Source organism: Gymnoscopelus microlampas, assembly GCF_963454915.1.
Source record: "Gymnoscopelus microlampas genome assembly, chromosome: 16".
In the NCBI taxonomy this organism is placed as follows: Eukaryota; Metazoa; Chordata; class Actinopteri; order Myctophiformes; family Myctophidae; genus Gymnoscopelus; species Gymnoscopelus microlampas.
Window position 1 is genome coordinate 32,521,206 of NC_139953.1, and position 13,068 is coordinate 32,534,273.

At 39.9% G+C, this 13,068-nt stretch overlaps 2 protein-coding genes across 2 annotated transcripts in view; both read right to left on the bottom strand.

The window, feature by feature from the left end:
• Nucleotides 1-54: 54 nt before the first annotated feature.
• Nucleotides 55-6,185, bottom strand: LOC311063546 (serine/threonine-protein phosphatase PP1-beta catalytic subunit-like). The gene is made up of 8 exons (XM_084083033.1): nt 6,131-6,185; nt 5,221-5,352; nt 4,391-4,621; nt 3,698-3,802; nt 3,540-3,611; nt 3,081-3,232; nt 2,581-2,715; nt 55-1,831 (listed from the first exon to the last, which is right to left on the bottom strand). The coding sequence occupies exons 1-8, from the start codon at nt 6,180-6,182 to the stop codon at nt 1,727-1,729; spliced, it is 984 nt and encodes a 327-aa protein (XP_083939159.1). The 5' UTR covers nt 6,183-6,185; the 3' UTR covers nt 55-1,726.
• A 2,829-nt stretch (nt 6,186-9,014) lies between these two features.
• The window catches only part of cnr1 (cannabinoid receptor 1), a 4,969-nt gene continuing 915 nt past the window's right edge, over nt 9,015-13,068 (bottom strand). Inside the window, exon 2 of the mRNA XM_084081887.1 lies at nt 9,015-12,196. Coding sequence (XP_083938013.1) covers nt 10,736-12,148 — 1,413 coding nt within the window. The 5' untranslated portion in view covers nt 12,149-12,196 and the 3' untranslated portion in view covers nt 9,015-10,735. The remainder of the gene's footprint in view (nt 12,197-13,068) is intronic.

Genomic DNA, 13,068 nt, shown 5'->3' on the forward strand with positions numbered 1-13,068 from the left:
AAATAATGATATATATTTAACCCATCCTATAATTGATCGATTTGATATGCTGCATGCCATGAGTATACAGTGGTATTCTTTTTTCTGCTAATCAAAGAGAAGCATAATACCACACGGTTTGACAAACTAGTTGAAAACCTTACAGCCACCAATTATTTTACTTCAACTTCAAATACGACCTAAAACGCATCATTGGTATAATCTGGTGGCATAAGAGGAAAGGTGAGGCTTCATAGTCCAAAGGTTGAACGAAGCGAATGTAATAAGGTTATAAGATCTGTCTTATAACAAGTTTCTTGGAACACCTGGATAAACCTGATGAACTGCAAAGGATTTTGCACACCAAGCTGAACAGCACTTCCATTTATTCTACTCAAAGTTTGAAACAAACCTGTAGAAATCTATTTTTTTCTTTAAAAAAAACATGCTGTTTCCAACTTGAAGACCAAGAATTATAAATAAAAATAAATAAAAAATATACTGTATGCTATAGGTTAAAAATGTTCATTTGTGGGATGAGAATTGACTTTATACCACTAGGTGGGAGTAATGTAAAGTGGTGGCACTACAGTATGTAGTCAGGACATTTTCTTATCTCTTAATCTGACAAGCATGCTTTGAACTTCACTTGGCTTCTCTGGGGACATAGTCAGTACATTGACGTAGGTGCCTGTGGTGCACTGGCAACTTTGTGTAATTTATTGAACTACGTCTTGTCTTGTGTCTCCTCAGTTGATCTACTTAACACTTTTTCTGCACACTCAGCAGGACCGTTTTACACTTACAGGAAACGCTATTTTTAACCCAGTGTAGCTGGCCTGTTTAGCCTTTGCTTGTTAATCTAACAATGAAAAGATTGCACCTGCGTCATACAAGGTTAAAATAAGAATTTCTGTCCCCCTACAGACGGCTAGTAATAGCTACAGTAGTATGAAACCAGCGTTGCTTTGACATGGAACACCTATGGGAAGATCCTTTTGAGACAGTCCATGGCAATTATAAGCTTTTTATTACACTTTGTATAACAGCTTGTGTAAGATATAATAACTTATTGGCTTCTACAGATATGTTTGCATACAACAAACCAACATTTTTAAGCAATAGTTATTGCACTCAAACTTAGAAAATCGTAGGGTCTCATTATCACCATGGAGAAGAAACATTCTTGAGGCCAAGAACATGACATCATGGTCAAACCAGCAATACTGAACCACTGTACTAAATTACTGAAAATATGTGGAAGGACAATGTCAGTAATGACTCATTGGCAGAATAAAGTCAAGCCAGGGAACATCTGACCCAGTGGTCTGGAAGAATGTATGTTTTTACATTGGCTCGGGTGAGAAACCCATCTCAATCACACATGCAAACACACATTCACAAAGTCACTATGGTAATGGGTTATCATCTCAAGGCAGATAGAAGCGTCACGTCCTGTCCTTTCCAAACATGTTGCCCATTCCGAAAGGTTGGTTTAGTATTGCTGAATTACTGTATGCAACCATGAGGACTGAGCAACACATTTTATGACATAAAAAAAAAACACTGTTACATATTCATAAAAATACCAACAAGCAAAGAAGAAACAACAACCACTCAGTAAATAAATACAGTAAATGTCTATACACGAAGCTGAGAAAGAGAAGGCTGGAGTGTTAGAAACAGCCAGGGAGGGCAGAACGTTGCCCGGGAGAGAAGGAAGGAGGAAAACTCATGGGAAGTTGCTTCACCTCTTCTTGGGGGCTTGAGCAGTACGAGGCGGGGTGACAGGACGCCCGGAATTAACGCCCCCGTACTGGTACTTTGCTTTTTTCTCCGATGGCTTTAGGATCTGAAAGAAATGGTGAGGGTTAATAAATATTACATCACCTGAATGGTGATGCAATACCATTGTAATACCATTGCAAACATGCTTTATTTCATCCATGCCCATGAGAGACTGAATCTCTATACAAAAAACTACCATAAACCCTATATATTTAGGTGTATGTGTCTGCAGGAGACAAAACTAGATAAGTCGCTGAGAGGCGATGAGATGGGCCGTTTGTCTATTGTCTGACGCACTCCGCTTAACAATTTCAATATATTGCTGAGTTTTTGGTCTAGAAGAGTTACCTTACAATAATACAGAATACCACCACTGACCTAAAAGGCACTTTTATTTACAAGTCTACATGGTAAACTGCAGACCAAACAACGTATGCGTATTGGCGTCGAGCCTTCATCAGTGTTGTGTCACAATGCTGATAACTATACTAGGACCCTTCTTGTTTTTGCTCTATACTAAATATCTTAGCAGAAAAAAAGATGATCTACAAGCTCACAACACATTGTGTGCTTGTAGATCTATTTTAGGTGCATGATGTCGGCGTGCAACTAAAAGGTCCTTACACACCTCAGTTTATTTTGTGCTATTAATTTGCATTCATTTAAACCAGTGTTTGTGTCGTGAGTTCATCAACACAGAACGCGATTATTAAGTGACGAAAAAGTTACGTAGTTTTATTCAGAAACAAGGTTGGTATTTCACAGCATAACCCTGAACTCCTGGTGTGGAAGGACCTTACTGTCTGGCTTTACCTGAAAGGAGCACATGAGAGACTCGTCCACACTCATCATTCCACCTGCGTTGTCAAACTCCCCACAGTAGTTTGGGGCGGAGAACAGTGTCACCAGCTGTCGCTTGGCGAAGAACTCGTACCCATCTTCAACAACCTGTGGGGCCACAATGCATGAGCTTGTGAGCTCATAACTGTTGTCTGTATACAACAATATGTTATGATATACTGTATATTTATGAAGGAGTTTATTAATACAAACCTACAAGACAGTGTTTGATTCACTAAATCGGATCAGCACTTAGAAAGGCGAATCCACAGGAGAATTCAGATTTAGTTTGACCATATATTTGCTTTTTTTCCCCCCATTATCTTTTAATAAACCCATTAAAACCGGGAAAGCATGAGTGTAATTTTAGATTTTAGCGTTGGCTAAAATAGCAGATATACAAGCTTGTATATATGAGCTTGTACATCTGCTATTTTTTTATTTTAAAAAGGAATCTTGAAAGTGTTTTGTACCTGATGAGCTCTGCAGATGAGGTCCAGGTCGTGTCGGTTCAGGAACTTGCTGACCACGTCGGCTCCAAAGGTGAAGGAGACACCCCGGTCATTCTCTCCCCAGCCCTGGACGTCTTTGTCTGGGTCTGACCACAGCAGGTCACACAGCAGACCTGGAGCAACAGGCAGGTACATGGCAGACATGAACACAAACTAGATGATGATATGAGACCACAAACACCTTTTTGATAGCCGAGTGTAAAAGACGAAGTGATAATGTCCCTCATTCTGTTAACCACATGAAACCTAGCGCTCCTATCTGGTGCAAAAGTTCTGCGAAAAATGGCAGATACAAGCTCACAACACATCACAGTGTTGTTGTGAAGATATTTAGTGTAGAGCGAAAACAGGAGGCGGCCGAGTATAGAGCCCTGGTGGACTCGAAGTACAGGGTTTTAACAGCAAAGGAAGGTGTCCAACCTGTGTCAGGAACATCAGTGGGTCTCATGATGCGTCTGATTTGCTCCATGGACTGTAGGTCAGGAGACAGTCCTGAGGACGACAGAAGACAGCGTTAAAGCTACTGCAATATATATCACACCATGATAAAAGATCAATAAGAGACCATACTGACAAACCTCCATGGCAGCAGAAGATCTTTTCATCTATGATGGCAGCAATGGGCAGACAGTTAAAACAGTCTGTGAAAGTCTTCCACAGCTTAATGTTGAATCTGCGCTTGCCTGGAAGAAGTTAAGCACAGTTGGTGATAATTGAGTTGTAATTTTTTCTTAAACAGGAAAGCAATTTAACTACATCATGCAAATGCATTATTCTGTGGCTGAGGCATCAAAGATTTAATTTTAAAATAACTCAAAAGGATGTACAGTGTGGCTCTGCAGGTGGTTAGCCATCTATAAGGGAGACAAGAGTCTTGTCTGCCTGTGTGTCTGTCTGCCTGTCAGTCCAGAGCTAATATTGCAAACCACTGAAACCATCAGCACCAAATGTCTTGTGCACAGTACTGCCTATAGGCCACAGAAGTACCTCCACTGACAGTCTTTTTACCACATGTTTTATACTTTTTCAAATATTTAACTTTAATTTTACAATGGAAGTCAAAGGGGCTTCTGATCAGGCTGAAATCTTGCCCACACATAGTCATATGTCATAGATACGTCATAAGACGATTGACATCACTGGCAACATGAAGTCTGGACTGCAAGATTGGACTAGCCTAGAACAAAGTACCCAATATCAGCACCAAATATAATGCATCTTTTAAAAACCTTAACAGCAATTAAATCACGGCATGTGTTTTCTCGTCTTACACTCGTCATAGAAGCCATAGATCCTGTTGATGGAGGCACACTCATGGTTCCCCCTGAGCAGGAAGAAGTTCTCTGGGTATTTGATCTTGTAGGCCAGCAGCAGGCAGATGGTCTCCAGGGACTGTTTGCCTCTGTCCACGTAATCTCCTAAGAACAGATAGTTGGCCTCAGGAGGGAAGCCCCCGTACTCAAACAGCCGTAGCAGGTCTGTGTACTGGCCATGGATGTCACCTGGAAAAAGCGGCATATAGCATTGGAACATATGAATACAATTTAAATTTCCGTTTTTAAGACTTCATAATCATAAATTGCACAGGGCAGATATGACGAATAACTTAAATATACAAAGAAATTACTGAGGGGACACCGGTCAACAAAAGTGGTTTAACAAATAGAGACATCTGGTTCCTCAATTAGATAAACCTGTACACCTGTGACTATTAGTTTGAATCCATCATGACATTTTTAAGACATCTCATGTAAGCAATCCTATACTGAGTGGTCCAATAGAATTATTTAATATAATATATTTTTATGTTCCTCAAGAACATAGAGACCATCTCAGTGGCCTTGTGGTTAATCTCAGTAACCTGTGTTATTCAGAGAATGGCTATTTCAGTGAATAAGACAAACACTGTACAGTCCTACACGGTATATGTCTTAATTTACTATGTAGGTATACTGATTACGTTGGCAGTTATGTTGACTAGGGAAGTTCAGCGTTAACATAAACTATGGAGACATTTTGACTATTGAAGTTATTTTGGTCCATAAATATTATGCATAGTGAGCCCTCTTTTAGGTCATATTGTCCAGCAGGCAGTACTCACCACAGATTTTGAGAGGAGCCTCCAGTTCCAGCAGGATGGGTTGGCTGAGGAAGATCTCCCGTGACTTTATGCATAGTCCTCGTACCTCCGCCTCTGTCATCTGCACTACTTTCCCAGGGCGACATCCTCGCACTATAAAAAGCAAAAGTCCAATGAGTGTGATAAGAGATGACCTGGAATTAAGCAGTCAACCGTGCAAAGATCATAGTATAGTGTCATAGCATAATCTGGCACAACATAATAGGCCTACTCAGCCTGGGATCAAGATTATCATAGGTGTATTTTATGGATTTTGCGTACTAAAGTAAAAATCAGACTTGATAAAATACATCTATTTTAGTCTTGATCCAAGGCTAAAGCCTACTATAACATCATCATACAACATCATACTACTATAAAATGCTTCCATAGAAGCTCAGGCTCATGATATTATGAGAAAGTTTCAACTGTGCCAGTTTAGATAGTATAATAGTATGGAATGGCTAAACATGCAAAAACTTGGTAAAATGAATACTCGATTCATGAACCGATCAAATATACAATACAATTAAATACATTCTCTGATATTTAGAAATTGCAGTTGTTGTTCATATTGAAATTTGTATTGTTCAATAATATTGTTCAACCCTACTTACTACAACCATATACACCCAAAACCCTCGTCTTTAATGTAACTGTGACAGTATACAATGTGTTTGTTTGTACACTGTCTCTCAGTCTAATTACAGATGGGTATTGGGGTCCGTTTGGTTGCTGAACAAATCCAAATGCGACAACGTTACGAAAGAAAGGTGATGCATTTTGAATCTTTTTTTCCCCCTCCACCATCCAAAACGGTAAAAGCGTACAATAAACACACGTTATGCATGTTATATGTGTGAAATGTTGACGAAAAACGCTACATTTGTACCTTCCAGGAGTCGAGAGATGATGCTGTCAACGTTCAGCTCGCTTTCCGCCATGTTTTGGACATCTGTGGGCGGGGCGGCGGGGCACGTGACGTAGTGTAGGAGCCAAGGCACGTCGACGACGTTTTAGATGCCAGGAAACTAAACTAAACTAAACTAAGCTAAACTAAACTAAGATAAACTAAGCTAAACTAAGATAAACTAAGCTAAACTAAGCTAAACTAAGCTAAACTAAGATAAAATAAAATAAAATACAATTTTACTCCACTGCAATTATTTGAAAATGTTAGTGTAGTTATTTTGTAGATTTTGATGATTAAAATAGGCATAAACCACTTCAGCCCTTTTTTATTATTTATTTGAAAATAGCAAGTCTACACAACGCCACGCCTTGTGAGCTTGAAGATCTGCTATTTTCAAAAGATTTGTATACATTAACATGATACCTTGTGAAACAGGACATTCTGGAAAATGTGTACTTTTGCTTTTGGTATTTTAAGAATATTATTACATTTTGATTACCGGAATTTTACTTGTAACCGAGTGTTTCTACATTGCAGTATTGATACTACTTTCACTTAAGTAAAGAAATTGAGTACTTTTTCCATCACTGGAAAATACAGTAGGCCTATGTCACAGTTCCTTGCCATGGAATCACAGCATAGAAGCTCACTGGTGGTGAGGTTCATTTTTTAATACATAAATGTTTTCTGTTTTCCTCAGTTCAGTTTAATCTGCTTTAGGAGAACATTTTACTACAGGTACACTTTCAGTTCATTCATTTAGACACCAGGTGGGGCTGTTGTAACACACTTGTTTTGCACCCAGTGCATGACACAGTTATTATGTGGCAAGCCCCAAGCCAGAGTACTGCTCAGGGAAGTGGTGGGAAGTAACTAGGTACATGTACTCAAATACTTACAATTTTGAGGTATTTGTACTTTACTTGAGTATTTCCAATTTCCTGTACTTTTACTTCTACTCCACTACATCTCAGAGACAAATATTATACTCCACTACTTTTACTCCACTACAATTATTTAAAAACTTCAGTTACTAGTTATTTTGTAGATTTTGATTATTATTACAAAACATACTGTAACCAGATACATTTCGGCCATTTGAAAATAGCCAATCTACAAGCTCACAAGCATTGTGAGCTTGTAGATCTCCTACTTTTAAATTAGTTTTATACATTTGAAAATTTGAAATGGGACATTCTGCATAATGAGTACTTTTATTTTTGGTACTTTAAGTACATTTTGATGCCAATACTTTTGTACTTTTACTCAAGTACATTTTGAATTTTAGACTTTTACTTGTAAACAGAGTATTTTTACATTGCAGTATTGATACTTTTACTTAAATAAAACATTTGAGTACTTTTTCCACCACTGGCTCAGGGTCAGATGGGATGCGTATTGGATGAACAAAATCAGTAAATATGGTACAGTAAACATCTTGTTAGAATGTCTTAATGTTTTTTAAATGTGTTACAAATATGTACATTTCCGGATGAGAAAATAAAAGAATGTATAGGGGTAAAAGCTGTGAGTGTGAGGTGTTAACTTCCACAGGGTCACTTACTGCATTAGAGTTCAAGTCAGTGCAGCTTGTGTTAGGGTAATGACAGTGACACAATCAAAAACATGTACAGAGATACATAGAGTTTCATTCCTCTATGTCCTGCATAAAAATGTGTTAATCATAGAGTCTAGCCCTCCTTGTCAGGTTCAATTAAGAATGTTTATCTGTACCTTACTGATTTTGTTTACCCAACACTACTGCAACAGTATCCTTCATGGCATCACCTCTAAAGTCCTCAGTATAAACTTCAATATGTTCAGAGCTGCTTGCTTGCATACCAGTACCCACTCCAGAGTCCACATCGCACCAGTGCACCAAAAATATTCACTGGCTCATGGTCAAACAGAGAATTAGCTTTAAAATATTCCTTTACCACCTACAAAGCCCTCATCAACCTGACTCCGGCCCCTACCTCTACAACCTCCTTGACCACCATGTCCCCTCACACTATTTCAGATCCGGTGATGCCAACCTATCTGTAAATCACCAAGTCTATAGGGTGATATGGCATTTTTAGTTACTGCCCCCTCCCTGCTGAACACAGTTGCTAACCACATCACTTTCCCACCCTCCCATCCTTCAATACTGCCCTCACAATCATTCTCTTCAGACAGGCTTTTCCCAGCTAACCCCGCCCCTTGTTTTTACTGTTTATACAATTTGTTTTATTTTATTTTCTACCTAATGACGTTTATCCCATTGTAAAGCGACTATGAGTAGTGAGTACTTAGAAAAGCGCTATATAAATCTGAGCTATTATTATTAGAATCCCTAACAACAAATGTTGCAGTAGGCCTATGACCCAAAAGATGGCAGCAAATCATAGCAGATATTTCCATTGGAGGACATTTTGTTGAGGAATACCACACAGTGCTCAAATAAAGTGGTTTTCAAGGTTCATGTCCTTTTATTATCACATGCATGTGCAATACAGCTGTAGCATCATTGCAGGCACTGAAATTCTCTTTGTGGGCAATTTTACCACCCACAACGTATTGTACTTTTTTCTTCTGTTTTTTACAATGTTTGAAATACCAGTTGTAAGACACCTGATGTTGAGGCTGTTGATCATCCACTAGGGGTGGATAAAGCCTCTCTGAAAACCTTTGGAATAAGCCCAGGGCTTTACCATCTTTTCTGTCAGGAATTGATGAGGCCTGTGAAATTAACATGTTTTAGACTTCAGGCTAATGTTATTCTTCATGAATTATTCAACACAGAATAAGAATCAAACAATTGCAAGCAAAACGACAACCAGCTGTGTCTTTATTCAAAAGTTGAAAACAGCAATGCGCACACTTGACTGATTGTTCTTTTTTTTCTTTTCCTTTTTATTTAAAGTCAGAATCCTCATTATGCCACCAGAAGCCACTTGACATTTGATCTCCAACACTCAACAATACAAGAGGCAGCAAAGCATAGTGATCTGGATAGCTTTACAGCAAGATAAATGTACATAACAATTGTGCTTTGAGATTTCTAGATTAGTACTAACAAGGAAATTACATTGTCCCCAATGCTTTCGATTGGATCGTCAGTTCTCCATACAATGCAGACACAGTAACTTCAATTCCACTTACCAGCTAATGACAATACCTTTGTTTCTTCCTTTAGATAAGCAAAGCTTACAGCGGACATAGTATTATTTAGAGTTACGCAAAAAGAACTTCACAAGGCCTGTGCACAGGTTGCATTATGTCACCAAATGACCCCTCCCCATTTTACAGTACTGTAGCACTAAAACAACTCACTGCAATGATGAAAGGCTTATATTGGAATATTCACAAGATATCACAAACGTACAAGTCAAATGGAATCCATTAACCTGGTGAAAGCAGCTATATTCAGACTGTTAGAACAAGCCAATTAAAGTTTTTCACAGTAGTGGCCAGCACACTGTATGTATCCAAATTCAGTTTCATTTAATGTGTTCAAGCCCTGGCCAAAAATGTCTTGCCTAATAGCTGAACTGTTTGATTTGAACACTTATTTTACAAGAGACGCTGTACAGTTGTTTGGTATACATTTGAACAAAGACACGGTTACTATAAATGTCTAACAGCAAGAGACTAAAGAAATGGACAAGAGGGACACTCCCTCTGTCATAAGAGATTTGCCACATACTTGAAAGTTGTGAATCTTTTTTTTTCTTTTTTGCCTTGATTTCCATTTAGATTTTAGTCAGAGATGAAAATGAATTCTCATTTGTGATGTTGAATCTGTGCCAAATGTATGCTTCGTAGTACAATGGTGTCACTTGCCCACAATAAATTATTTTCATCTTGAATCGTGACGTGCTGTTAGCTTAAAAATCAGTTCTTGTTGGTAAGCAACGTAGTCATGTGATGGATAGCTTAAGCTTGAATCACTTCACAATTTGAAAACTCACTTCACACAGGTGAACTCTTCGAGCGATACAAAGATGACAAATAATGGCAATGTTTGAAGGGTACTCTCAAAGTTGCTTCAGCTCTCTACCCATTTTCTCATAGAAATGTTCATACACAACTTATACATGAAGCCTATTGAAGGTCGTAATGCAAAGATTTATGTTGTCCTTTAGGTGCAACACTCATGACATCTCAATAACATATTAAAACATTTCTAATTAAAAATGTCAGTAGCCCCTTATCCCATAAATGACGATATATTGTTTTCAGAACCTGAATTCACAGTACAAAAATATAATATTCCTTCACTTGTTGGATATCATGAAGTCCATGGAAAACAACAGACTCATGATAATCTATAATAATTCTCAAAGAATTCAACTCCCTAGTATCTTTCATTCCTATTTGGCACTTTGGCACAGGAACACTATATACTGTATACTGGCACTCTTAACATAAAATAATGGAGTAGTTCACCACTGAAGCATTTTTATGTGTGTGTACAGTAATTCAATACTGTCTTTCAGATGAGGAACATCTCACTGGCAAAGCATAGTTCAGCCTTTTAATGTTTAATGGCATTGTTAGGAGAGGATGACATTTACAAAGTTTCCCCCATGACAGAACTGATTAGACCGCTTCTGCAGACGTCTCTGTTGATACAGACATTGTCACTTTGGCTATTTTCACAGTGCTCTTCACGCAGCTCTCGGCAGCCCTGTTGGCAGCAATGGTGGCATTTCTATTCTGGCAGTCCGACTCGAGGCTATTATCCAGCTGATGGCCACTGCCCCTGCACACCCTGCACGAGCTGAGGAAGGCGTGCCTCAGGTCCTTGCTTCTCAGGGCATAGATGATCGGATTGACGGTGGAGTTTAGCAGGCAGAGCATGCTGCAGAACGCAAACACCGTCTTGATGTCGTCGTCCATTCTCCAGAACAGGTCGTAGACCATGATTGCGAGCACCGGGCCCCAGCAGATGACCAGAACCACCAGGATAAGCACCAGGGTCTTGGCCAAGCGGATGTCCATTCGTGTCTGCTCAGGGCGGGTTGTTTGCACCTTAGTCCCATCTGCTGAGTACACCACCAAGCTCTTCTGGGAGGTGCGGCTCATCATTCGCACGGCATGGTGATGTGCCTTCCACAGGATATACATGTAGGCGTAGATGATGAAGAGGACAAGCGCGCTAGTCACCCCGATCCAGAACATCAGGTAGTTCTTATCAATCAGAGGGAAGAGATCAGAGCAGACAGACTGAAGCCGCTTGCAGTTCCAGCCCAGCATAGGGAGCACTGCAATGACGATGGAGATGGTCCACATCACGCAGAAGGCAATGACGGCTTTGGTCCGCGTCACTATGCGCCTGTAGGCCAGAGGCCGGTGTATGGAGATGTAGCGGTCAATGGCGGTCAGGAAGAGGCTCCCGACAGACGCGGTAAAGGACGCGATGACTCCTCCCAGCTTGAAGAGGAAAACGTTGGGACTGTCCTTGCGGTGGAAAACATGGAAGTCCAGGAAGCTGTAGACAAAGATGACACTGCCCAGCAGGTCGGCCACAGCCAGGCTGCCTATGAAGTGATATGACGGCCGGCAGCGGAGATTGCGGGCCTGCAGGATGACACACAGCACTATCAGGTTCTCCAGCACGGTGAACGTGCCCAAGGTCAGTGACATCATAGCCACAGCCAGCTGCTGGCTGGGAGTCAGGATCATGAAACACTCCATGTCCATGAAGTTCTCGCCACACTGGATGCCGTTCCCCTCATCTCCAAACGAGCTCTGGTTGCCAAAAGTGTCTGTGGCGTTGGTGGGAAAGAACGGGATGCCTTTGAGGATCATCTCCTCATCTGGAGGCAGTTTGTCAGGGAAAGCGTTGCTTCGGAAAGCAGACATGGGCTTCTGGAAAGCGAAGCCGCCCTTTGTGAAATCTGCGTCCATGGTGGCATCGTCATAGTTAGCGTCATTCGAGCCCAGATACTGTAAACCAGAGGTAATAGTCCGGAAAGTGGTGTCCGCCACGCCATCCAGTACGGACTTCATGGCTGTGTCTGAGGGTAATACTGCAGTCTAAGATGACGTCTGTTCAACCTAGAAATGAATGAAAGACATATGTTGACACTTTCAACCAGGCATCTCTATTTTGGCCAGATCATAATATTTTCCAAAAACAGTTATTTTTTTAAATATTTGAATAGGGCTTAAGTGGTTAACTTAACCCGTAACACTGAAAAGAGAGCCCTTACAGTGTACTGTACAAGCCCTACATTGCAAATATGTCAAAAGATTAGCTAAAAACTACATATTTCTCTATGATTTTTCTTATTTACATTTTCCATAGAGAAATGACATTTCACAGAGTTGCTACAGTACTGTATGTGGGCTGGGGAGAAAGTCCATCATCTGATGGATGATGAGGTTGGCACAGAGAGTAGGCGATGCTGCATTTTTCAAAGGAAAACTCACGCCTCTTATTGAAAAATATGCAAATATGCAAACATATCAACGTGCAGAAATGTGAGCTTTATTATAAGTTATATAAGACAGATGAAAGGAAGACAGTTTGCAGCGTAGAACTATTGTTGCTTTAAGGAATGCTTTGGAACATATGGGCATGCAATATATCTGGGATTCCAGAGTCATAGTTCATTTTGAAAATTAAAGACCACTAACCTCTGTCTGAAAGATGTCATTCTGACATGCTCCAGCTATAGGGACATAATTCAAACAGTAGGCTATAGTGGAGCAAGACAAAATACCATCACAAATTGGAATATTTAGCAGGTAATAAAATTATAGGTATATCAGATGGTAACAGGATAGGTGGGCACCATGGAAGGAAGAGTGGGCACCTCTGTGTTAAATTGGCTATTCTTTCCAAAATGTTAAAAAGTAAAATATTTGCAAGATGATTTTAAGTGAAGTATACATGATTAGAACATGCATGGTACATCATTATCAGA

What these genes read in the sequence shown, in the direction of transcription:
- LOC311063546 (XM_084083033.1), bottom strand. Translation starts at nt 6,182, where the DNA reads ATGGCGGAAAGCGAGCTGAACGTTGACAGCATCATCTCTCGACTCCTG. An exon ending in GGCTCCTCTCAAAATCTGTG is followed by an intron (nt 4,622 to 5,220) that starts GTGAGTACTGCC and finishes CGCTTTTTCCAG; the next exon opens with GTGACATCCATGGCCAGTAC. An exon ending in TCATCTGCAGAGCTCATCAG is followed by an intron (nt 2,716 to 3,080) that starts GTACAAAACACT and finishes GTGGCCCCACAG; the next exon opens with GTTGTTGAAGATGGGTACGA.